General features: G+C 42.2%; 2 protein-coding genes across 3 annotated transcripts; one reads left to right on the forward strand and one right to left on the reverse strand.

Annotated features, from left to right (window-relative positions):
• Positions 1 to 9,096: 9,096 nt before the first annotated feature.
• LOC147048287 (ras-GEF domain-containing family member 1B-B-like) lies at positions 9,097 to 18,873 on the forward strand. The gene is made up of 13 exons (XM_085926417.1): positions 9,097 to 9,296; positions 13,271 to 13,786; positions 13,872 to 13,994; positions 14,334 to 14,471; positions 14,547 to 14,762; positions 15,053 to 15,127; positions 16,517 to 16,609; positions 16,687 to 16,789; positions 17,297 to 17,376; positions 17,481 to 17,672; positions 17,764 to 17,887; positions 18,023 to 18,095; positions 18,170 to 18,873. Exons 2-13 carry the CDS (start codon positions 13,277 to 13,279, stop codon positions 18,201 to 18,203), a joined length of 1,761 nt encoding a protein of 586 aa, XP_085782543.1. The 5' UTR covers positions 9,097 to 9,296; positions 13,271 to 13,276; the 3' UTR covers positions 18,204 to 18,873.
• On the reverse strand, positions 18,307 to 24,144 carry LOC147048288 (anthrax toxin receptor 2-like). Of its 2 annotated transcripts, XM_085926419.1 has the most exons (17): positions 23,982 to 24,144; positions 23,585 to 23,656; positions 23,212 to 23,283; positions 23,033 to 23,114; positions 22,831 to 22,935; positions 22,684 to 22,752; positions 21,745 to 21,825; positions 21,615 to 21,675; positions 21,449 to 21,544; positions 20,901 to 20,970; positions 20,277 to 20,355; positions 20,098 to 20,193; positions 19,950 to 20,003; positions 19,583 to 19,678; positions 19,342 to 19,515; positions 19,184 to 19,264; positions 18,307 to 19,062 (listed from the first exon to the last, which is right to left on the reverse strand). In XM_085926419.1, the coding sequence occupies exons 1-17, from the start codon at positions 24,104 to 24,106 to the stop codon at positions 19,030 to 19,032; spliced, it is 1,446 nt and encodes a 481-aa protein (XP_085782545.1). In that variant the 5' UTR covers positions 24,107 to 24,144; the 3' UTR covers positions 18,307 to 19,029. The 2 variants fall into 2 exon arrangements, with proteins under 2 accessions (XP_085782545.1, XP_085782544.1); XM_085926418.1 differs by lacking the exons at positions 23,585 to 23,656; positions 23,982 to 24,144 and adding an exon at positions 23,329 to 23,390 and having other exon boundaries at positions 18,308 to 19,062; positions 23,212 to 23,248.
• Between the last annotated feature and the right edge of the window lie 1,044 nt (positions 24,145 to 25,188).

Below are 25,188 nucleotides of genomic sequence, written 5' to 3' on the forward strand. Positions count from 1 at the left end.
GAAAGAACACTTTTCTTCTTCACATTCCGCTCAGCTCGTGCATGAGAGGAGTTTTTTTTTTTCCTTTTTCCACCCCCTTCCAGCTTGAGTTCCCATGATGTTGAATAATAGAGAGTGCCGCCTGCTTTCTTAAACGGAGAGGTCACACCCAAAATGGGTCACAGTTCAGCCGGTGTGATGACGAGCGTGCTGGTGTGTTTTAATGAGCGGGGCTCCCACACAGGGAGGATTAACGTCTTGTCCTTAAAGGCTGCAAAGACAACACACTAAAAACAATAGCTTTTCATTTCCATTTTCCCCCTTACTCATTAAGTCCTTTCTCAGCATAGGAACCCATTTGTAAAGGAAATTCTGAAGCGGAAGGGCAATTATTATTCTTTTCCAGCAATAAAAATAAATGAAATACCTTTTTAAAAGGTGCTGATTGTAGCAACAACCTCATATTTTATTAGCTGTTATGAGATGAAATAAAAGTCAATGTCAGCCTTTGTTGTACTTATTTCTTCCATTTGTGATGCTGTTCAAAGTCACTGGGCATGTTGAAATGTTTTGTTGCATTGAAGTGAGCTGAGTCAAAGTAGTCAATAATAGCAAGTAGCGAATCCAGGAAGCACCAGGCTTGAGGATGAGCCCAAGCGGATGACGCACTGAAGCCTATTTTAATACAGCGGCTAAAGCAACCAAAACAAAAAACACAGCTGGAAGGACAAAGCTACTTGTTCAAGTCCTTAAAATACAAAGTGGACCTAGCTGCGAGGAACACACAAGCGTCTGCCGCCCTCTTGGAAAAATAATGCTTTGGCTTCCTTTTCTCTTTGCACTTCCCATCCTTCCTTCCTCACCTTTGAAGAGGGGTCATTCGAGGACCCCCATTTCGAGTGGCCCAGCTCCCGAATCCGGAGTCTTGTATGATACGACAAACTAGCATAAAGGGCTACATAACTTGCATGATAATTGCTCTTTGCAGAGGATAAAGAATATATACCTGTGAGTATTGTTATATTTTCTTTTTACATGTGTTGATGCATTTTACAAAATCATTTTTTTTTGGTTTTGTGTGGTTTTCCCGTAACTTCAACTGTCAGTATACTTTCATACATTTTGAACAGAGTGCCATCTAGAGGAGTAAAAAAATACTACAGATTCATGAAGCAAATTTGAAGCTTCGTTTTCCCCATCACTACCAACCTGTAATATCTGAATCCTTTTTTCAAAGATGAAAAAGAAACTAAGATGGACTTCAGCCCACCTTTGCTCCTACAGTCTATAAAAATATTAATGGACGGATGGATGCATGGATGAATGGATAAACTTTTAAATCTCACACGTTGGTCCATTAGCCCAAACCTCCGCACAGTCGTTGCTGAGCTGCGAAAAAAGGAAATAAACAAAAACAAGAAAAAGGCCACCTATGCAAATGAATGAGTCACTCTAAAGAGAAAAAAAATGATAAAAAACGTTATGGAAATATGGATAAAATCATGCGGGGGCTCTTGCGTAAACCTTGGCCTGAGTATGCAGTCCATTTCCAGCATAAATACTGTAATTGAGTGACACAACCGTTTTCTATTTATGAAGTGGTTGCATAAGAGCGGAAAGAGAGAAAAGGCCCATATTTCAGACGAGGGGGGAAAAAAAAAAGAAGAGCAAAAGGAGGTCAGAAAGAGGCAGCAGAGTGAGCAGATAGTATTGCTACACTGCTCGCTTTGTTCTACGTGCGTGAGGCGCCATGTTTCGGGGAACTTTTCAGATATTTGATATATTTCTCACTTGTAAGGTGATGCTTAAAGCAGCTGTTGCTATTCGCTTGATGGTGAACCTTTTCTTGTTTTCCGGATGTATTTATGCGTATTTCTTTTTTTAATTGTGCAGTTCCGCCACTAGAAATGTACTTGAAAAAAAAAAAAACAGGAAATCTGCAGAGTCAGTGTTCTGAGTGACAGGAAAGGAGCAGGCTAGGAAAACCACTGGTGGTTCTCTTTTGTTTTTATTCTCCAAATGGAAAGATTGTGAAATGGAAGCGGGCATAGACATAAACCAGGGGGTCTCCCACATTTTAAATACAAAACGACGGTGGTCCTTTTACCTCTCCATCCTCGAGATCAGCTCCAAAAAACATTTGGCACCAGCTGCCCATCTGACCCTCTGCTCTCCGCTTTAGTTAACATCGTTAAAGTGAAACTTTGTCTGAATCACCGCGTCTGTCTGTAGTCACAACAAGAGCTCACGCCAAAAAAAACAAAAAGGACACGCATGGTGCTTCGCATTGACTTCCACACCAGGCACACAAAAAAATGACCTTTGGAGAAGACTGTTTGTTCTGTCAGGACCCCATGAGTCACTTTTTTTGTGATTTAGTAACAGCAAATGCATTTAAAAATCACGTCCTCTCCCCGAAGGCTCTCGTTGCAGTAGCTCTCTTCTGATCTTTTCCCATGCAGCATCTAACTGGATTATGAACGCTGATACAATTTCCCAGTGTACAGTTCACTCACTAAAAGCAAATTTTATAGACTGGCTGGCTCTTTTGTATTCCTGGGACCAAACCGCTTCCAGCTAATGTGGTTGAACCAAATTTAAAAGGGAATGTGGGTGTCTGGAAAACACATTAGGAGGAGACTCCCTGGAAAATAGCCCAAATTAAATATTTTACTTGTTTTATTACTCAGAATCGTTTTAGCATCTTTAGAAAATAAATGAATGAATGAATGAATGAATGAATAAATAAATAAATAAATAAATAAAATATGAACACACTTCAGTAGCAATCTGCAATTATGCTATTTTTTGCTACATCATTAGATGAAAATAGATCTTGAATTCAATTCATATAAGCGCTAACAACCCCCAACTATAGTTTGGCCCTCAAATACACACAAGGTCAGGTCAGGGGGGGGGGGGGTTCAAGAAAGAGCCAATTGTACTGTTGAGCTAATTAGCAGTCATAGGTCAGGAAAAAAAACACCTAAACAGGGTCAGGGGTGAGACTGTATTTTAGTCATCAACTGAGTTGATATGAATCAGCCATTGTTGCCACCCAAACTGAGTCTTGTTGTTATGCTGGGCTCTTTTAATAGTGGAACTGCGTGAGCGTCATATGAGCTATTTTTTCCCTCAAATTTACCAACACCAATTGCACAGCATGCCGTGATTAGGCCAGTGAAACATTTGGAGTGATACCAAAAGTGATAAGGAAGCATGGTGATGTACCGCTAATAGAGATTATCGTGTTTTGTTTGTAAGCCAACAAAATGTCTCATTTGTAATATCAATCTTACTCGGCGGCCAGTAATAACACATCTTGCATAATACAAGTTTGCTTTCCGTTCAGGAATACCTGTTGAAAAGTGGAAATGTAATTTTTTTTTTTTTTTTGGTGATGAATCTTTTTGCTTGAGCGATGAATCACTCCCAAAGGAGAATCACAAGTGGCACATCACTCTCAAACAAAAACAAGTCTTCCCTTGTGCCCCAGATTCACATCCCAATCAGCATTAAAAATGAACTCGGGTCATCCCTTCCATGCCAAGAAACAATTTCAAAACAAGTATGTGGATAATAAATGTCTATCCGCGGTTAGACTCGACAAAACATTTCAGGATTGCGGCATTTTTGTGAAACTAAACCATAATGATGAATATTTGTTACCCACTCGAGGCCCTGAACCGCAAATTGTGTCGACTTTGAGTATCAGTTACAGAATATTCCCCCCCCTAAAAAATAAAAAAAAAAAGCATCTGCAAATGCACTCAGAGGAGCCCCCCTGCCATAACAAACTGACATCTGAAGAAGACAAAGTGGCGGGAACGAGCGGATCACACGCAAACGCAGACAGACAGGAATGTTTGTCCTCGCTCGTTAGTGACGCACTATTTGTTGTCGTGCTCCGCTTGCGGTGCACTTATTGTTGCGGAGGGACATTTTGCACTTGTTTGGCGAGGAGGAAGAGGAGGAGGGCGAGTAAGGGACAGAGGGAGGGGTTTTGTTTTGAGAATGAAAAAGTCGAGGGTGTTCTCTTTTTGGTTTCCTCCTTTCCCTGAAAGACCCCCACCCTAGGTCTGATCCGTCTCCCTTTGCCACCGTGTCTTTCCTGTACAGACCTCAGATCTGTTCCCACACTGTGTGGGACATCCCCTGCCTTGGAACACACACGAAAGCACACGTAAGCAAAAAGCAGCTTGCTACCTGTACACATTGACATACATAAAAACATGTTTTTATTTTTTTATTTTTAATCAGCTTAATCAGTTTTTGCTTTTTTTGTCCTTCAGCCATTTTTATTGCCTTACATTTCCAGCTTTGGCCGAGCCCATGAGGGATTACTTAGGCTGTATTATGATTCATTTGAGCCAAGGAGGACAGATGTCCAATATTTTTCAAAAACCGAAATATTTACGCTCATCCGTTAGTTCTGTTTCATATGTGTAACCATTAGAGATTCATAAAAAAAAAGTGAACATCCTTCAACTGCTGCACATTACGCAAGAGCTTGGCAAGCGTGTTGAAAAAAAAAAAAAGCCTCGAAAAGTGCGGGCTAAGATCGGAATCGAGAAAGAAACACAAAAGCTTGCTTCCTGTTTGTGTCACATTCAAACCCCTCCCCGTCCATTTCCATCCCAGGGGTTTGTTTGATTGTGCACCTGCAACGAAACGGCTGGCGTAAACAATTTGAAAGGGGCTCGCCTCTTGACTGGCCTTCCAACGCTTCTACTGGGCAACAACACGTGCGCCGAAACAATACTTGGGTCTGAAAACAAGATGGATGAATAGAAAGTACAGGATGCATATGGAGGCCTTTTGCATTCCTTTCTTTTAGTTTGTATGATGTCACCGCAAAGCGTTTAGAAGTTGTATTCATCTCATTATGAAGAGGAATGATAAGAATGTTGCTCCAGCTGCCGTTTGTTATCAAACAATAAGGCTGGTTGACAATGATGGATGTGGTTAAAAATAATAATCATAATAATCACGGTCTGCACCTGTAAAGAAGACTGAGTTACATCTGCCCCCCCCAAAAAATATTTTATTTTTGAGTCAGGAAGGGCAAGCATCGATACCAGGTATCGGTACTGAAGTATCGGTACTCACGACAATGGTCTAGGTTATTTTACAAGGAATTAAAATTTAGGATTAAAAAAAATTGCCATTTATTTCATGCATTTGAAAGGAAATGTTTCTTCTTGACATTTTTTGATTTCATTTTTCTTTTTCTCTTTCTTTTCTCTGCAAACACTGACAGCTATTTTTAAACAGTTCATACTTCCCTCCACCTTGTCGAATGGGCCTCAAGTCTAGCTAACAAAAACCAGCCCCAAAACATCATTCTGCCCGCCACTGCCATACTTTTCTCAAGGTGTGGTGTTCTTTTGATCTTTTTGCCAAAAATACCTTGAGGAATTATGGCCAGAAAGTTCAGCCTTGGTTTCAGTGGACTGTAATAAAATCTTGCAAACACATGTGGGAAAATGTGTTCTGCTTCGATGAAACCAAGGTTGAGCTCGCCGTGATTGACTAGCGCACCCCGCCCTCCAAACAATGTCAGCCATCTCACCCACAACTCTGACGTGACGGAAAATGGACGCTTTGACATTTTTGAGGTAATTTTTTGGACTTACTAACAACGGCGCATTTTCTCATTGTGTGAAGACCTGAATTCGGCTGCTACATTCCTTGGCCCACTTCCCGAACCTTAACAGCTATGTCCGAACCTCAAAATTGACCCAAAAACTAAACCCAGACCGGCTTGTTAACCTCAAAACCCAAGTGACATTATCAAGATGACATTTGACAGAAAGTGGCGACTCAACAAAACAAAACAAAATTTTCATCTGAGTCCCCCCACACACACACACCCACAAATACTGTACATGCACACACTGCTAAGTGCTCACATATACTTCCCACCCGCTTCATCATGGTGAAGCACCACATCTGCAGACAGTGTAGGAGTGGTTTACAGTAAAAACCACTCGAGCTCCAGTGAAATTACAGAACTAAATCAAAACACTTGCAGGCTGCACTCAATCCCAGATGGACTGTGCCTTGTGTTTTTACGAAGCATGTGGGCAGCTCACATCCTATACGCTGACCTTTCCTGCCTTTAACACTTTATAGGGAAACGGCATAAAGCGTAAGAAGAAGAAATAAAATGCAAGACTAAGAGACAAACAAGGTTCGACAGTCTTGAATATGATACCAATCAGGTCAAAATAATTTGTTGGAGTTACTTTTGCCCTTTTCAATTTCAACCATAGCGACCATTCGTCACCGCAACCAAATCAGCAGCGTGCCGATCAAGTTGGACCAAAAAAATAATAAAAAATACTGGTTTTGTGATTATGGGAGAGGAAAAAGCAATTTGGTGCTGACAAACAAAACAGTCTTGCCTCGCTTTGATGAAATAAAAAGGTAAGTGCAAATTCAAACATGACCACTTTCAATTCATCTTGACTGCGGCTTCATTTACAGGCATGTTTTCTATTATGCCATAAAAAATAAAATCCCAAAAGCTATCCGTGTTCTCTTAATGCTCATTACATTATTCAATAACTCATAATTATAATTTTTTTTGGACAATAGGAAATCCAAAGTTTTCTTTCCACTCATCAATTTTATTTTTTTGGACAATAGGAAATCTAAAGTTTTCTTTCCACAGAGGATGTCAGGCAAAGTGTGTTTTGTACATTTGCCAATGTGAAAGTTTGTATGTTTTTGTGCCAACCCGCTTCCATCCTCAGAGGATATCTGTGTGTGTGACATGGAAGTTAAGGCTACATGCAGGAAACGAGCCCTCTGTCCCCCACCGTCATCCATCAAAAGCAAACACCAGTGGCGAGTTGGAGGTGTGGAAAGTGGAAGAGGAACCAGAAGGTGATCCGTCATTATCCACAGAGCGGGAACAAGTAATAGGTTCCGCAAATGAACATTTCTAACATTTAAGATGAAGTGATTCGAGTCAAATCTGACTGTGCTGCTTTGGAAAAAAAATACAACTAATTCTGCTGAGTCAGCATGGTGACAAAATGAACTAGCTTGCTTGAACGGAATTAGCTTGCCTTTATTTTCTGCAGACATCTATTCTTTTCCATTTGTGTGTCGGCGTAACCATGACAACCACGCCCTAATATTTCTTCTCGGAAAATTTATGAATTGAGACAGATAACTGCAGTGATTTATGTCCACGTTTCATCTGTCCACCAGCTCTTTCTCTCCGCCAATCCTCTTCTTTAATGGGTGAAAGGGATCCACAAAGTTGCTATAGAAACTCCCTTTGGAGGTCAAAGAGGTCCCGCCGAGAGATGGGTCACTTCCAATAAAGAAGAGAACGGGCGGACTAATCGGTGAATGGTGGCCAACTGTTTGAGGCTATTTCTGTGGAAGAGAGGAGTGATGAGTGTGCACGTATGATTCATCTCCCAGTCAAATCTATCTTTACTTTTTCCGTAGACCAAAACACGGCTAGATTATGCAGAAACTCAAATCACCTCTCGGAAAATGTGAATTGATAAACCTAATATTTCCATTTAATATGAAATCCATACCCAGCTGCTGCCTCCATATAAGCGTCGGCTTCATATTTTTACGAGCTCTCGGCTATTTCTGTGCCGCAAAGTGAAAAACACGGATGATTGGCCGTGTATTGTCTAAATGCAGAAGGGGTCGGGGGGCTTCCAGTAGCTGTGGCTGAGCTGTTACTGGAAGCTTGTGAGTCACCCGTCTCAACCCCCCCCCTCTTCCTCCAGGCCACCTAAACAACCCCCACCCAAGCCCCCCCCCCTCCCTCTCATCGGGACTATCTGCTCACTTGTCACCCGTTGCAGGTCAGCCATGAAAATAAACACCAAAGTGCAGCTATAGTGAACGCATTCTTCACAAGAAAAGAATTCCACACTAAAAGCCACATTCGACCCCGCCCCTCCCTTTCCCAAATTGCGGGGGTCCCTCTCCCCCCCGTACCCACATCGTAATGATCTCACCCAGCTGTCATCGTGATCCCACCGGCACTCACGACAGCACACTGATGGCAGGCAGATGACATCATTTGTTTTGTCAGTGATTACCAGAAATCCACAACGGTTCAAAACAAAATCACTGAGGGAAAAAACTGTATGCTGTTAGGCTGACAATATCCTTGATTTCATCCTCCATTCTGACAAAAACCTCTCCCTAAAGTGAACAATGGCGTTACAGTCAACAAGTCAAAAACCCTCGAGGTGAAAACTCAGCCGGAAGATGCAATGTGTTCGCAATCCACACTCAGTCAGAAGAGTGAGTGGCGTAGGAGTTGGTTTATTGTAATGACTTGGAGTCAGAGAGCATCTATTCTCGCCATGAACAACATGTGTCACAATGGAGGCGGCAGCGATCAAAAGCATGAATGCATCCCACAACCTCGGCCATACTACGTAAAACTCTGGTTATGTAATGAGAATTCAAACCAATGGATAAGGCTGGGATGAGCTTTGTGGAAAGGGGAGTTGTTTAATGATCAGAATCTAGGCCAAATTGGAAAGCTGGATGGAATTATTTTACCTGCTGGGAGCTCAGTCAGCAGAAATTACCAGACATATCCCTGTTGTTGGAATATGTAAAAACCAAACTGTTGGCCAAGGTATTATTGGATTGACTGCAGCTATCAGCTCTCTTGGCAGCAAAAGCCTTTCAAAGCCCTACTGGATATTTGGAAAAAGCCAATATACAGTGTTTCTACCATTCTAGTTTAGTTCACTTTCATATGCAATTCTCAAACTATTGTTATACTTACCACTGGAGACCTTGAAATAATGACAATAAAATGCATAGAGTATTTTTTGCAAACATTTCATTTTAAACTTCAAACACACAAACAAATCCATTGCATCCGGAAACCATCTTTCAAGTGAAACACTGACGCCTATCGGTGAAAAGAGGGACTGCTGGCCAACAAGCCAATCAGCACTTAGGTAGATTCGATTTTTTTTCACTCCCCCGCTACGATTGGTCCATTTTGATTTCCGGGAACCGCCTTCTGAGCGGTCATTGGTCAGATTTCGCGGCTCTGTGGGAGTGATTTGAATAGGCCTGCTCGAGAGTCTCCGCTGCTTGAGATCGACTCAAATAACAGCAGAGGAGACACTTAATGGAGCAAAGAAGAGCGAGGATAACCTGATCAAAGACTTATCAGGACAGAACACGCCGTGCAACTTTATCCACCTACGATAAGATATTCCAAGCAACTGTACGGAAAGTACAAATAGTTTGGCCTCATTTTGGCACTCTGACTAACTTAACGGACGTTAAGTTGCATCACATCAAAGGTAGGCAATTGAATTGTGCCACTAGAATGACTTCAATACATCAAGTATGTTTTCTTTTTAACTTTAAAATGCATTTTCTGTGTGTTTTTTTTATAAACATGTAATTACTCTTTGAAGTCATAATTGCATTGGTCTTCTAAAGCACCCAAACTACAAGTCAACTTGTGTGATGCAAAGTATAAAAAACTTTATACGTTAGCGGTTAAAGCCACGCGCTTCTTTTCTATGCACTTGTCCCATTTGTTATTATTTGTTTACCACAACGATGAGGCTATAATTAGGTTTGTAGTTGCACACAAACAAACATGCAAGCTCTCCAGCACCTGTGATGGGACTGTGGTTGCACAGCATGGCTTTTTTTTTTTTTTTTCTCTCCCTCACAAGCAGCACTGACTATACTGTGTTCTGACTCACAAGCCCATAATGTGGACCAGGCATGGTGCCCATGTGTGTGGTTGTGTGTGTGTGGTTGTGTATGAGTGAGGGAGGGAGAGAATAACAGATTGCGTGTGCCTGCAGGGAAAAGAAATGGGGAGAATCAAAAGTGGTACTCCAGGCCAAGTTGGAGCCCTAAAAAAAAAAAAAAATGCTTCCCCTCTTTTGTTGTTGTTCCCTTTTTTTTACTTTTCATCTCAGCCTACCTGACAGACTGCACCAAAACTCCTAAAATTAAACCCCGACACTTAATAATTTACATAAAGGTAGCCAGAAAGCATCCCTCGGTGCTCCACCTGGTCTAAAAATAATCACGTTTTGACTTTTTAAAGTGACACATCCTCGCTCATTTTTCGAGTGTTTAATTTGTCATTCTTTTCGTGGGAGTGAGTGGGCAAAGGCCCACGTACAAAGCTTAAGTTTATTATATCCTCGTAGGAGAGGAGATAATATGTCTTTATCCCTGCCTGAGTCGAGGTTAATACTGTACTAGCCTACCAAATCATTCAGGGTGTGTGTGTGCGTGTGTTAGAAGAATAGAAAAAAAAAGAATCTTCAACTCTAATCAGTATGAATTGGAGTCTCTGGAGCCTCCAGTTTGAGGTCTACATTTTGTTCATCCACTCAGGTGATGACGACATCGGAGCTCTAGTGGCTACTAAAAACGTCCCCCAAAAAAAAAAAAAATATCCTTGTGGGTGTTTGAAAGCAGGTTCTTTCTCCACTATTCAGCTTTGTGAGAGGTGCGAAATATTAATCGCCTTGAGAAAAACAGCCGTCCCCTTTGCATGCCTGTTATTGTCCATAAGTGCCAAAGGACACGAGGTGCAAACCAAGGCGAGGTTTGATCAACCCGTGAGAAGTATTATGTGTGTCATCATAATAATAAAACACTCTCGCCAAGTCCGACCATCTTACGTAAGAGTTCTTTTTCCCAGCAGAGCGTTTTTGCGTCACGTAGGAGTTTGCTGGCTTTCATTGAAGGCAATTTACAGTTGAACCACCGAGCCAGCTGCTCATGCTTAACATCATAAAATCTAAATTGTAGCTGACCTTCGCCCCTCAGAGCGTGCGCTGGTCATATCTGCTCAGATCTGCAAAATGAGTTTCGATAGGCATATCTTACACAAATGCTTGTTTGTTTAAGGCAAATACAAGTTTGGCCTTTACAGTCGAGCAGGTCAGTGCGGATGATATATGCAAGGTTGATAATCTGTACAACGTGATGTGAAACCGATGCGAGCTTTCAAACGGCGTCACCCGGCCTGGCGGTGGCGACTGTGTGAAAGCTGCTGTGTGTGTGCGATCTGCTCTGATCTCTTCCCGCGGGTCTTTGTGCGATTGTTAACACCATGACAGGACAGATAATACCGCCATTGTCGGAAGACCACCCCCCCCTTCATCCTCCAGCCCCTCCCAGCCCTCCACATAGCTGGCTGTACCTTTTTTTTTTTGTAAATCGCATAATGTGATTTGGATAGACTAGCGTGCTGAAGATCCAGGGATTGTTATCAAACTAAGTGCAGTAAAATCTGGCTGACATACACACAAAAAGATCCAAATCTGAATTGGGTCATATTTCAGTCATTCGTAGGGCAACATTAAAGGAAACGTATGCACAAATAAGCTTTGAGCAATTTTGCAAATAAGAACCTTTTAAAAAGGCTTGGGAGTTTTGATTTTAGAACTGGAAAAGTTTTGATGACCCAATAATGGTCAAACTAGTGGCAGCAGTGGCAAATACCATTCTTGGCCATGAGATAGGGAAGATACAAACTTTGGAACCATTTCACGCTTATCAAGGATGTTAAGTTAATCGGCAAGTTACACAAGAGGCCAGTCAACTCAATACACTCGGTTGTTGACACCCATGTCACTCACCAGGCAGTCTATGCCCCGCCTCTTAAAATCATGCATGCTCAAATGGGTACGTTGTAAACATAATCATAAATTATTTCATCCATATCGCTTCTCGACAACACCAAAAACATTCTCGTATCTACAAAATTTATAAATAGCCTCAAAACATGTAGAAAGCAGAAAATGGTGTTGTGTTGTCAAAGCGTTTCTTCACACACAATCTTGTTAAGATCATTTAGGAGATGATGATAGCCTGCAGCTCCTTCTCAACTTCACATCTAACCTTTTGATGAACCGAGAGTACTACTTATTTTTTTGGCCTACGGAAAAGTTATTGTCTGTAGTGTCATCAAATTAAATGTTTCCAGATTAAAGGGCGAGTCCATTTAAAAAGTATGAATTAACGTAGTAAACAGAGCGCATGTACGCTTGTGGGTTTTAGTTTCGGCATTTATTGTACTTTTATTCCCACATCAGAATTACTTATCAAAGGCCTTTTGGAGTTTCGGATCATAGCGAATGCTAACTTGAAATTATGTTTCCATAGTCATCATTAAGTTTTCCAACCTACAATTTAGTCGAAGATTCCAAGCTGCAATGTGGAAGTACTAAATTTCACAGAGGTCAAGGTTTAAGGAATTCAGCTCAGAGTCGGAAGAGCCGCATTTTTTAGATGCCCCCCCCAACCCCCCTTTACAAAGACGGTCACGACTCAGTGCACGCTTGGAAGGAGAACAAAAAAAAAAGTCGATAATGCGTTTGACTCTCATGTGGGCTCGACTTGGCTTTGCCAGATGACGTATTTTAAGTTGAGCGAGTCAGTTCAAGCCACGGTAATCTTTTAACTGGGTTAGGAGGATCGTAGGGTTCAGGAGACTAACTCCCGCTGAACTAGTTGGCACTGGCGTGGTTCCAAGTGTGCCTGGCTGGGAGAATGTGTGCAAGCAAGCAGGCAGATCCTCCTCAGGCTGACCCTCCTCCATCCAACAAAAGCTCGGCGGGTTCTTGTGGGCTTTTGTTTTCCGACAGGCCGTATATGCGCATTGGTGTTTGAGGAATGCGGCGGCTTGATTTACACCGGCAGATGCTACCAAGGCAGGATGAGGATGGCTCCAGAGTTAAAGCACGCCCGGATGGGTGATTTAGGATCGGCTTACCTTGCTCCCATCCAATTATCTTCACCGATAAAATCACTGCTGTCCCCAGATTGTTCGTCTGCCTGTTTATTTTTCTTCGAAGCGAATAGACAAAAGTATGTCGGATCGAAACGTGCTTTAAGCCAGAATGAATTTCCACATGGGGGTGTCTTCTCAAAGTTCAAAGCCTACAGGAATGCAGGGGAGGAGGGCTGCAATTACGCGACTTAAGCGTAATTACTTTGACACACTTCTCAGGCTCCACTTTTTGAGTGATCACCTTTCACCATATTTGCACAAGCTCCGCTTAAAGATTGACCACATTCCAGGCACGCTATTGTCAACAGGTTGCACAAGAGAGGAATTTTAAGGAACATCTACACACAATTGGAAAACTAACCTAACCGCTGAAAGCCTGAGGAATAATAGAATACAAAATAGTCATAAAATAATCATTAAAAAAATATGAATAAATTGAAAAAATAAAATAATTAAAAATACAATAAAAAAAAGAATAATTTGTGTATTCTGGTCTCTCCCCAGGTGACCATGCCTCCCACCACCCCATACGCCGGAAAGTTCAGCACTTGCGGCCTTTACAGCAGCAACAACAACAACTACCAGCAGCCACACAGCCCCTACCGCCACTGCGGCTCCGTTAAGAGCACCAAGGAAAGCATCTACAACGCGGCGGAGAACCCCTACGACATACCGCACGCTCACAGCACGTACTGCGGCGTCGCCGTGGACTCGTTAAGCACCAAGGAGCGTCATTACAGCGGCAGGAGCACCGTTTCGGACAAGCCGCACTCCTGCACGCAGCCTCACAGCCCGCGCCAGCATAATACCACTTGTCCCGCACGAGTCCACCGCCAAACCAGCACCAGCAGCGGCAGCGAACAGTCCTGTCGCAGCAACGCCGGCGCCAAAAATCGCCTCTATGGACGGGCCATCACCGCCAGCTACGGGGAAATGTGTTACCACGACAACAGTTTGGTATCGGCGTCTCTCGAGGCGCTGATCCAACATTTGGTCCCCACCGTGGACTACTACCCCGATGTAAGTCACGCTCCTTTATAAACAATACCTCCCCTTTAACATTTCACTCCTCATTGTTTGCGTTCTGTGTCCTTGAAATGATCAGAGGTCGTACGTTTTCACCTTCCTGCTGAGCTCGCGCCTCTTCTTGCACCCCTACGAGCTGATGACGCGAGTTTGTCACCTGTGTGTGGAGCAGCAGCGGTCCGGAGACGCCCTGCTGGATAAGGTGGGTGGATTATTTGCTCACACAAGTTGATGTTTGTCTCCAAATAAACGCCAGTTTCCACAACGTTGCCGTCGGAACAGATTTATGTTCTCGGCAGATCAGGTGTAAAAGTCACACACAGTGCACCGACTGTTTTAGAAAGTATTGCTTTACTTTATATTGGAAAAACATGGCGCTGTTGGTTTCAACGGAGAGCGCCATCTAGAGGAGTAAAATAAAAATACAAGTGGTTCACGAATCAAATTTAAAGCTTCATTTGCCCAACACTAAGAACCTCGATTTTGCTAAACAAGCGTACATTGGCAAAGCCATTTTTGACGTCATATGACATTTGTCCAGATTCGTTTCGGCGAGGTGGCGCCCAAGCTGGTGCAGCTGCTGACGGAGTGGACCGAGACCTTCCCGTATGACTTCAGGGACGAGCGTATGATGCGTTGTCTCAAGGACATGACGCACCACGTGGCCAGAGGGGACGAGGTTTGTGCTTGCACTTGGCCGAAATGTGGGAATATCGTTTTGAATTGTGAACATTTATTTCATCGTTTCCACCAGTACTCGTGGCGGGCCATGCAGCAGATGACCCAGCGCTTGATAAAACGCTTGTCTGCCCTCGGCCAATACGAGGAGGCGGTGGCCGCCTTGAGCGCCGTGGCGAGCGAGCGTCCCGCCTCCCTGAAGGGCAAAAGAGAATCGGCGCTGCGGAGCGATGTACTGAGCGTGTGCGATGACCCTTTCGTCCTCGCTCAACAGCTCACACACATTGAACTGGTAAGCTTACGTTTTGGTGGTCCTTTGTGTGGGTAGTTTGAGATTTAAAAAGCCTGTGTGTGTTTAGTTGTAGCTTTTATTTTGCTTGAGGTCTCTTTTGAGATTTACATATAAACGGTACAATGTTTATTTACATTAAATCTAAAAACAAAGCTTTATTTTTCTTGTGGCTGTTTTAAAAGGTTTCCAGGACTTTTTTTTCTTTGTGGTTATCCTTGAATTGAAAAGTATAAACATTTGGTTTTGTTCAGCAACCCCCCCCTCCATGTTTTTTTTTCTTCACTTCACAGGACAGGCTGAGTTTTATCGGTCCGGAGGAGTTTATCCAGACCTTTGCCTTGAAGGACCCCCTGGAGAACCACAAGGTAGCCTGTCGTGTGCACTGACTGTTGTCATGTCGTACGGCTGCGGGCAAAAACAAATCCACACAAAGCAGACACATTATAACCACACTCTAGTGGGTGTTTTTTGTTTTTTTTTAAAAGTAGCGACGTACTACTGCATGTGGTTTGCTAGGTTTGTAATTAACATCAAATAAAGCAAACAATTTTTTTCTATTTTTGTTTTTGGCTTTACATCTAATTTGGAGAGAGAAATGGCTTCAGAAACCACATGAAGCCTCCTCCTGGCTGCCGAGTGTGAATTTTGTTCCACTTGTTTTCATTTGAAGTACTTTTTGAAAGCACATCAAACCCAAATTGGAAAGCGCTTCCCTGTTGCGCGACTGACGTGCGAACGAGCGAGCGAGCGGCGCTGAGACTCAGCTGAAGGCTTGCCTTGCAGTCAGCGTCAGAGCGGACCGGCGCTCTATCATTTTGCGTCGGGCACCTTGCCAGTTATATAAGGCCATTTTATACGAGGGTTAGTATCTGGAAGAGTCGCCAGGTACAGCAGTCAGGCCCTGTTGTGTAAGCAGGTCTGGGATTACATCACCAAGGCCAAGAGGTTCTACTGCTTTATTTTTTATTATTTTAGTACGATATTTGTGCGTCTTGGCGGAGATAAGATTAGGGAGGGGGGGAGCAACGATACCTCAGTGGGTCTGCAAAATAAAATATTATTTTTTGAACAAATCATAAATATTCTTCAAAAAATGCTGAGAAACATGCATATTATGTTGCCCTTCTGGGATGGGTGGAAATCTGGAAAAGAAAAAATCCCAGGAAATAAAAAAATAATCAGAAAATACCCCAAAGTCAATTATCTTGGAGGGGGCCTTCTAGCACCGCCACTGCGTTGATCAGTCAAGGGAATAGAATACAATGGTCGATGTGTTCCCAATCCATTTTCATGAAAGGATAAAGCCATTACAAGGATTTTGAGCTTTTCTTTGGAACATAACTGTACCCTTTTTAAATGAAAGCAAATTGATGAGCCAGATGATGCAAAGGCAGATGCAAATGAGATGTGGGAAAAAAAACAAAACAGCAGCCACGTCAGAGATTTCATTGTGTAGGAGAGCTCGTGTGGGAGTGAGGGCTCTCAAGATCCTGTCCAGTAGGAAGTGACAGATAGGCAGGCAACCTGTCTTGGTTGTTTATAATTAACACAGGCAAGATGAAAAAAAAAAATCATGACGTTCAACTTAGCCTAGCCAATATTTGTATTTGCTTCAGAAAAATAGGAATACAAGGCTCCATAGATGAATTTGCACCTGTTTCTTGAAATTTAATGTAAACACCAGGCAGCCCATAGTTATTAATCCGAGTTTTTTTTTTTTTTTTTTCATATTTATTTTTGGGGTTGTTTTTCAGGGTTTCTTCCGAAAGCGCAAGACCAGCAACTTGGAGACGTACGTGAACTGGTTCAACAGACTGAGTTACTTGGTGGCCACCGAAATCTGTATGGTACGTTCATCGTCCACTTGTGATGCTTATCGGCTTTTTGGAGTCTTTTGATTCAACTCGGTGCTCTCGCATTCCAGCCGGTGAAAAAGAAACAACGAGCGCGGATCATCGAGTTCTTCATCGACGTGGCGCAGGAGTGTTTCAACATTGGCAACTTTAACTCGCTCATGGCGATCATCAGTGAGTATTTAGAGCCACTTGGAAAGGTCGTCACGTTTCAAGAATCAAAAGGAAGTCGAGGCGGCCATTTTTGCACGCTTAATGATGATTAACCCGCAGGCTAGCCTCGGTCAATCTGATCAGCCTTTCAAGCAACATCCAATTTGACCCCAATGTTGTGCTTGTTTCCGCTGATCCAAACAAAGCGGGCACAAGACCACCTCAGGGTGGGATTTATTTTTAAATAGCCACCATTGCCATGACAGAGTTCGCAACATTCACTTTGTTGCAATGGCCGCTCGAGTGCCAAAGGCTTATCAACAGAAGGTCTTTCCCTCTGGTCCATCTTTGCGCGATTTATAATTTAGCGCTGTGAAATGGCAGCTTTTGTGAAAGGCGATATTTTTTTTTTTCCGACTTGGCAGTTGGACACGGTCGCGTAGCATTGTTGCCCAAAACAAAACCAGAAATGAACTCTGTGTGCTAAATCTGATCTTTTTTTTTGGTTTTTGTTTTGTGGCGTCTCAGCTGGGATGAACATGAGTCCCGTCGCCAGACTGAAAAAGACTTGGAGTAAAGTCAACACTGACAAGTTTGAAATTCTCGAGGTGAGAAAACCCACACGCACGCACTAAAATGTCATCCTCGGCCGTCCCACTGCGCTGTTACATTAAAACGCTAATCACGTCTCGTGCGTCTGTCCTCAATTCAGCACCAGATGGACCCGTCCAGCAACTTTAGCAACTATCGCACCGCGCTCCGCGGCGCCACCCAGAGGTCCGAAACCGCGCACAGCGTCCAAGAGAAGATTGTCATTCCTTTCTTCAGCCTGCTCATTAAAGATATCTACTTCTTGAACGAAGGCTGTGCGAGCCGGCTGCCCAACGGACACATCAACTTTGAGGTTGGTAATGTAATACCGCCCCCTTGTGGTAAATTAAATACTTAATGGTGACTCAATCTAAACTTATCCGAAATTGCTTCTTTGCTTTCAGAAACTTTGGGAACTGGCCAAGCAGGTGAGCGAATTCCTGGTGTGGCGTCAGGTGATTTGCCCGTTCGACCGAGACCGCAGAATCCTCCAGTATCTCGTCACCACGCCGATTTTTGCCGAAGACGGTCAGTCACTCTTCTGTTAAATTTATTTCTTTGTGCTGAACACACTAGTGTTTTTGGGTACTTTAAAAAAAAATATATATAGCACTGTGTTGTATGAAATATTTAACTATTATGTGTGGTGATTTGTGTGTACAGAGCTTCATCTGGCCTCTTACGAAAGCGAAGGGCCGGAGAACAACATGGAGAAGGACAGTCGCCGATCACTCCGGTGAGTTCACACGCGCACAAACAGTCAAACCCGCCACCTTGACCATCCTAACGTTTTTTTTGTCCTGTCCATAGATCCTCCCTGTTGCATCGAGAGAACCGGTCATGAGGACAATCTCTTCCACTTTGCAGGGTGTAAATAAACGCATTGACTAGCATGTTAAAGCTACATGGCCATAAAAACAATATACATTCCCTGGGTCAGACCTGGAAAAGCTGCATTTTCTCAGACTTTCACAACGGCAATCTGATATGTATGATAAGAGCCCTCCTATGCTGAAGGATTTCACTTTCTGTGTGTTTTTGTATGCCATTTGTGGCACTGTGTGTTTTGGTGAACCAGTCACGTGACGTCAAACAAGCTAAACAATGCACTTGCAGTTTCATCCGTGTGTTTTCGAACTGGAATTTATTTGACTTCCTACAGTGTTATTTGTATTTTCTATCAAAAAGTATAACAATGAATGTTTATTTCTTTATGTAGTCACCATGCTGGTTTGTTTTTTGTTTATTTAATATTCAGACACACCAGCTAAGCTTTTATAGAAGTGTGTTTGTGGAGCACAGCTTTAAGACTAATAGGAAACAAGTCATCATCACTTTTCATGAGAAAGTGATCAATCTATCGATTTGTTTATATTAAAAAGCTCATTTCATGTTCTGGATGTTTTATAAAATGTTTTTCATGTGCTTTGTTCAAATTTCTTGTGTATGGTACTTGTATTGAATCCTTTGTGAAAAGACAATTATATATATATTTTTTCCCAAATAAATAAAAGAACAAACTATGAATGCTTTCGTTTTGCAAAGAAATAAGTGAGAGAAATTACACCAGGATAAATGTAAAGAAATTTGATAAGTATTTACATTTTGTCACACAAGATTATATGGCAGATGTCTTTGGTCTAAACTAGTAATGCTGCAAAGTTTCCGTCTTAGTGAACTCGAGTGAAGTTGATGCAGCGGCCCTGTGGACGATGAGGTAAAAGTTTAAAAACATGAAAGAAAACAAAAGTATACATAAATTCAAACGATGCAGATCAAACTTCTGAATTTCTTCAGTGGATTGCATACTACAGAAAATGTCACCTTGTCATGAGGAGTCGGTCTCATGATTGCCACTCTGTCGTACTGCCGTCTCAACAACGCCAACAATGCATCAAAACGCCCCTGAGGGTCACAACCAAAACCAAAATACTTATTCAACTCAAGGATTTAATATATGACAATGCCTGCCGATGTCTCACCTTGATGGGCGTGTACCATTTGGGCTCTGGTAGGGAATTATAAACAGGCGGCGGCCTTGGCGGCGGTCGAGGGATGACATCCTCCTCCACTTCATCCGGCATAGTAACCACGGCGTTCTTGGCTTTCTCCAGTCTTGACCCTTCCTCTGTGGAGCCCTTCTGCCCCCAGCGCACCTATACATCCATCCAGAACGTTACAAAAGTCTACACACCCTTGCTCAAATACCACCTCCTAAATCACCTCCATGCGTTTGATTCCACCGGGGCCTCTCCCACCATAGTAAGACGCGTCCACTGTAGGCCACTTGTGTTTGGGGAACAAATCTTCCTCTTGCTCCTAAACAATCAAAACAGTCAAAATAAAACAAACAATAACTACTCACAGCTTATTATTATTATATTTTACTCATTCTCTTTTAGTACCAATAATTCTTGTCCGCTAACGAGCAATTTTGAATGCGACACTTACAGTACCAGTAATAGTCGATAGGTGTCAGTGTTTCCTTCGTTGCAAGAGTCGCACAAAGCCCTCAAAAACGTTACTAATCACGTAATTCATCTTAATGATGTGTTTAATTCTTTTCTTTTCTTCCTTGTGGTCTACTCACAAGTAAAGGAGGGGGAGGAGGGGGAGGGCGAGAGGGCGGTGGGTCTCGAATCACCTGCAGTGAGAAAAACCAAAAGTCACTTCCCAATGTGTTTCTTGGCTTAACAGATTTGGGCTTTTTTTTTTTTTTTTTTAACATACGCACTCACCACGGTGCAACACAGAGGCCAAAACCACCAAAGTAGACCAAAAAGCAGCAACAGCAAAAGAGCCAAGAGCAGCCACAACACCCAGATCCCATTTGACTGTGACATAAACAGCAAAAATAGAAATTGTATAAATATATATATTGTTTTTTAACGATGTGTACTCTAATCCAGATACTCACACAGTTTGTGGCTTCGATGACGATGGGAGCAGATATGTACGACTGCCCGTTGTTTAAACTGACCAGCACCTCAACTGCTCTACAAAAACAGATGTTTTAATTTTATTTTTTTTAAACCCACCTCTCCCCCAATAAACACGATTCATTTTCCGATTTGCAATTATAGTTCCCTTTTGAATATAAAATGTTAATATATATTTTTGGGCTTTTCTAAAACCGACTCGTTCCATGTCCAGAATAGCCTGAACAAGATCTAGTCCCATTAGCGACTGTTAGTCCAATTGTTTGCTAGTCAATAAAAGACCTCATTCGTATTATGCAACTTGGTGACCTTGCCAGCTTCCTACCCCATTTGTTTCACAAAAAACTGACTCATTGGGAAAGGGAAGGCGTTTGCATTGTTAAGCTCTCATTATAATTTCCTTGTTTGGCGATAAAGTGGACGCCTGGTTAAAAAATTGTGAGTTAGCCAAGAGAGAGCGCAGAGTATGTGTGAACTGAGGTCGACGTGATTTGCAGGTTATTTTAACTTAAACATTGTTAAAAGGTATTAAAACATGAATGCATATAAATGAGGTGATGTCATAAAAAGGAGATCACCGATTTGTATGTGTGTGTACTTACTGTCCGACCTCGTGCAGAACAGGAGCAGGACACAGCAGATAACCATCTCTCAATAGTGTTGCCTTCTGGCCTTGGACGTAAACAACCAAGAAAATATCACTTTGCATTCTTATTCCATTTCAGCGTTAAAGCCTTTGTCTAAATTCTGTCAGCCGTTTGTAGTTTCTATTTGTTGGGATATTAAAATGAAATAAACAAGAAGATAAGTAAGGTCTAGTCATGTGTTGTCATGTTCTGTTTTCATGAACTATTCCAAATAGTCTCCATCCTTAGTTTCATCCTCCCTTCCTCCCTCCCTCCTCCCCCCCAGGCTCATAATGCCTCCTCTGTTCTCTGGCTAAAGTCGATAAAAAGCAACTACTGTTGGAATCTCCTCGGCAGCGTAGAGCTCTGCACATAATATAATTTTATCGATTCAATCGCTAAGGAAAAGCACCAGGCTACTTCCAAATTTGGTTGCTTAGCAACCGCTGCCATAAAACACATTCGGTTGAGTGGGCCTGCTTTGACATATCCATAAATCTTCATTTAAAGCACATTTAACTCACTATATGCGTCTTGACCGACCGTGAGGAAGCAAAGAACGTTGTCTGTCCTCTTTGCTCCACTGAAGCCGCTTCCTCTCAGCACCACGTTGAAAGATTCTGCAGATAAACACGTGTCGTATCTTAACGTGATTTTACTATGGACTCATCAAACATTTATTTTACATACCATTCACGCAAACACTAGACGGTTCTATTGTGAAGATTTCAGAACAGGACTGCTTCAGAATCTGCGTGGAGAAGCAGGTCCGGTTAAAAATTGGTCTCAACGGGAATGGTTTGCACTGATCAAAGCTCACCGAGCTGACGACATCTTTGAGGGCGTGAAAGCCCGACAACACCGGGAAGACTTGCTGGGCACCGTCGGCAATTTCGGCAAGCTGCAAACAGTGATGTAAGGCTGTTAGCTCAAAATGTATAGTGTTTATGTTTCAGCAATCACTCAGTGGCTGATTTTTATCTACAGCAGCATTTATGGAGGAAAATGACATGAGAAGCTTTCATCTCCTGCTTGACAGGAAACTCGTCTGGCTTTATTTAATTAGAACACTCTAATGACTTCCTCCTTAGCTTCGAAGCACTCTGGGCATGGCAACGTTATTTACAGAAGATGTCATTCATTGTAGTAAACGGTTGGAAAGTCATGAATTCAGCAAATATTGTATTTGTTTGAAAAAAAAAAAAAAAAGATCAGCTGTATGAATAAAGCTGGCTGAGCAAGCAGTTTATGGTCATTATTTTGTGCTTCAATGCCCCATTGATATAGTGCTCCTTCTGGTGTGCATGACCTGGCCACCAGGGGGCAGTGTAATACAGACATAATACTACGAAGCAGACCGAGTAAATCCGTATTCTAAAATATGATACATTTATTGTAACTTTTCCACAGGGGATAAAGATCTGTCTGTCTGCTTGTGTTTCTGCACCGTTTATGTTCAACTATCCAATCCTACTATGACATCAATGTCAGTTTTATTAGTACATCAACAATCCTTTCATCTATGTAGCCATTGGCACTCATATCCAATCTATCAAAGGCACAGGGAGAAATCCAAATCCAAACATTTTGCTTAACAGAATGTTTTCACAAAACCCCGCCATTCTTGAGCTTAAAAGCTTTGTTTACGTTTTTGATTCATCTTGTAGTGCCTCAACTGACGAGGCCAAAACACAGACACACGCCGAGGAGACAAATAAACCTCTCAGTGAGGAGGGAGTGAAAACATCAGAGCGACTACCTGCTTGTGGTCAAAGTCCATGACGCCCACACAGTACACACGGGCTCCGAAACCTCGAGCTTTGTCAGCCTGGATGAAACACAACAAGAACAAAATAAAAAAAAAATGCACATAAATAAATAAAATAGTGCATAAATACTGTGTCACCTCCTCCACGCTCAGCTCAAATGGGAAAACTTCCAGCTTGCCATCAGTCAGAACAATAATGATGCTACGGGACGGCGTCGTTTGCATCTCCATCTGCTCCGACACCTGATGAAAAGCCAAATGTGCTTCGACGTGACTTTTCGCTTTTAAAAACTTCTCAAGGATGCTTCCTTCCCTAAAATAAACAATGGTGCATACGTACTGCCTTCAAGCCTTCGTGCATGTACGTTTCACCAGCTGGCTTGATTTGGCTCAGTTTACCCAAACCCTCGTTTATCTTGCTCCTGGAAATCCAGAAGAGTGATAAGAGGGCAGTTTCTGTTTAATCTGGTTATCTATCTAACGCTTTCCCGTATTGGGAAGAAGAGGAGGAGGATGTACCTGTCTCCGGTTAATGGAAGGATTACCACAGCTCGGGCTGAAAAGACAATGTAGGACACTCTCATCCTGGGACTGAAACAAATACAGAAGATCAGAGAGAAGGAAAAAAAAACTCACAGGAAGCCTTCAGCATGGCCAGTAAGACTCCCAGTGTCTTTGCTGACTATCATGAAGTCAACGCCACTTCCACATCTGGCTGAGTGTTATGAGTTTATATTTAGTAACCTGTTATCAAACCCTAAAGATATCACACACACACTCTCCAGCATTAATCAGAAGGTTTGTCTGAGATGTCAACTTCCCAAAATAGCTTTGCCCTACTTCTTTTTTTTGCACTCCTGTTTATGTCTCCAGGTTTAGTTCTCTCACCCACCTGACAAACTTATTGGTGAGTTGCTCCACAAAGCCAAAGATCTCATGCCAATTTCCTGACACACTTCCCGACCTGCAAACAGAATCAGCATTGCGTTTTGTAGCCATTCATTTTCTGTTGCGCTTCTTGTCATGACGTCATACATGAGCGGCATCAGCTATTTTGATTTACACAACATTTTAAATCTTTATTAAATGAGCATGCAGGTTTTTTTTTTCGTCGGAGGAAGCCAGAATTAACAAGGGCTGCAAAAGTCTGTTTATTTTTAGAGTAAAGTTCAAATTAAGGGTAAATGATCGTTGCAGAGGAGCCGAGGGAACATGCAAACTTTAACACAACCATACAAGGACAAAGAGCAAGTCAGTAAGCTGCATGTCACCACGCTCATATGTCTCACCTGTCCAAAACAAAATAAACATCGAATGCACCATTGCAAGACTCTTCATCGTCGTCCGTCAACATTGAGTTCACCAAAACAGCCGTAAAAAGAAGAATTGTGCAGAATATCCATAAACGACCCATAATCCACTCATGGAGTGTTTTACTGGCAGAAGCACGATGATGTGTTTTTCTTAAGAATATATTTCATCTTCATAGCGGGCTTCATGATTCCGAGCGGTGGTGCGTTCAAGTGCTTCGCATCCTGCAGCTCACATACTGCACACATTGAGGATTATCATCCGCTGTTGTCCGAAGTATGTGGTCCCACCCGAACAGCACTTGCATTTCAAAATTAAAGCATTACTAGGTTACATTACAAAACAAGCATTTGCTTTGTGCTTTAATTCCGCCCAACCACGCTGGTAATAACATGTGACAAGTGAGACAATTTATTATTTTATTCTCTTTTGGTTTTGCATTACAATCACTGCCCCCTAAAAAATCTCTAATATACACCATTTACAGATAATGCATGTTTGTGATACTTGCAGTGTTGAAATAATGAGATACTGCAATTAATATTGTTTTTAAATCCTTACAAAAAACAAAAACAAACGTGGGAGGGGCAGAAAAAGGTCACTTTGCTTTTATTGTGAAAGAAACGCCATCACATATCCTCTTTTACTTGTCAACATCTCTCTAAGACTCTAAGAAGCCAAAACAGTTGGCACTATTAGTAGCATAAATAGTCAATGACTGGGACAGGAAATATCCACAGCATGGCAGAAGACTTATCGGAGCTGCTTAACACAACAACTACATTTGTCATACATTATTACAGCTATATTTGGAATATAAATATGCAAGCTATGCAGTAGATGGCATTTTATTCACCTCAATGGAAAATGAATGTAGCATCTGTTCTTGATGATTAGAATGTCCCAATAATAATTTGGATTCAAACAAAACCCCACCCTGCAATGACTCGAACAAACAAATGTATAATGTTCTTGCAATTCCAGAAGGCCAAACAAGTTGTTTTATTGAGCAATCAATCATTTTTTATTCCCTGAGATGCATTGACCGCCTTTCTTGGTGATCAACAAAGACAAAAAAAAAATGATCTTGAGAAGACAGAAAATGGCCCTACCCGTGTTATATTTTTTTTATAATGCGGCAGAAATGATGAGCGTGTCTCTTTACGCACGAACATTCAGAGAGTA

The sequence above is a fragment of the Syngnathus leptorhynchus genome, chromosome 12 (genome assembly GCF_054491065.1).
Source record: "Syngnathus leptorhynchus isolate UIUO chromosome 12, UIUO_Slep, whole genome shotgun sequence".
Lineage (NCBI taxonomy): Eukaryota > Metazoa > Chordata > Actinopteri > Syngnathiformes > Syngnathidae > Syngnathus > Syngnathus leptorhynchus.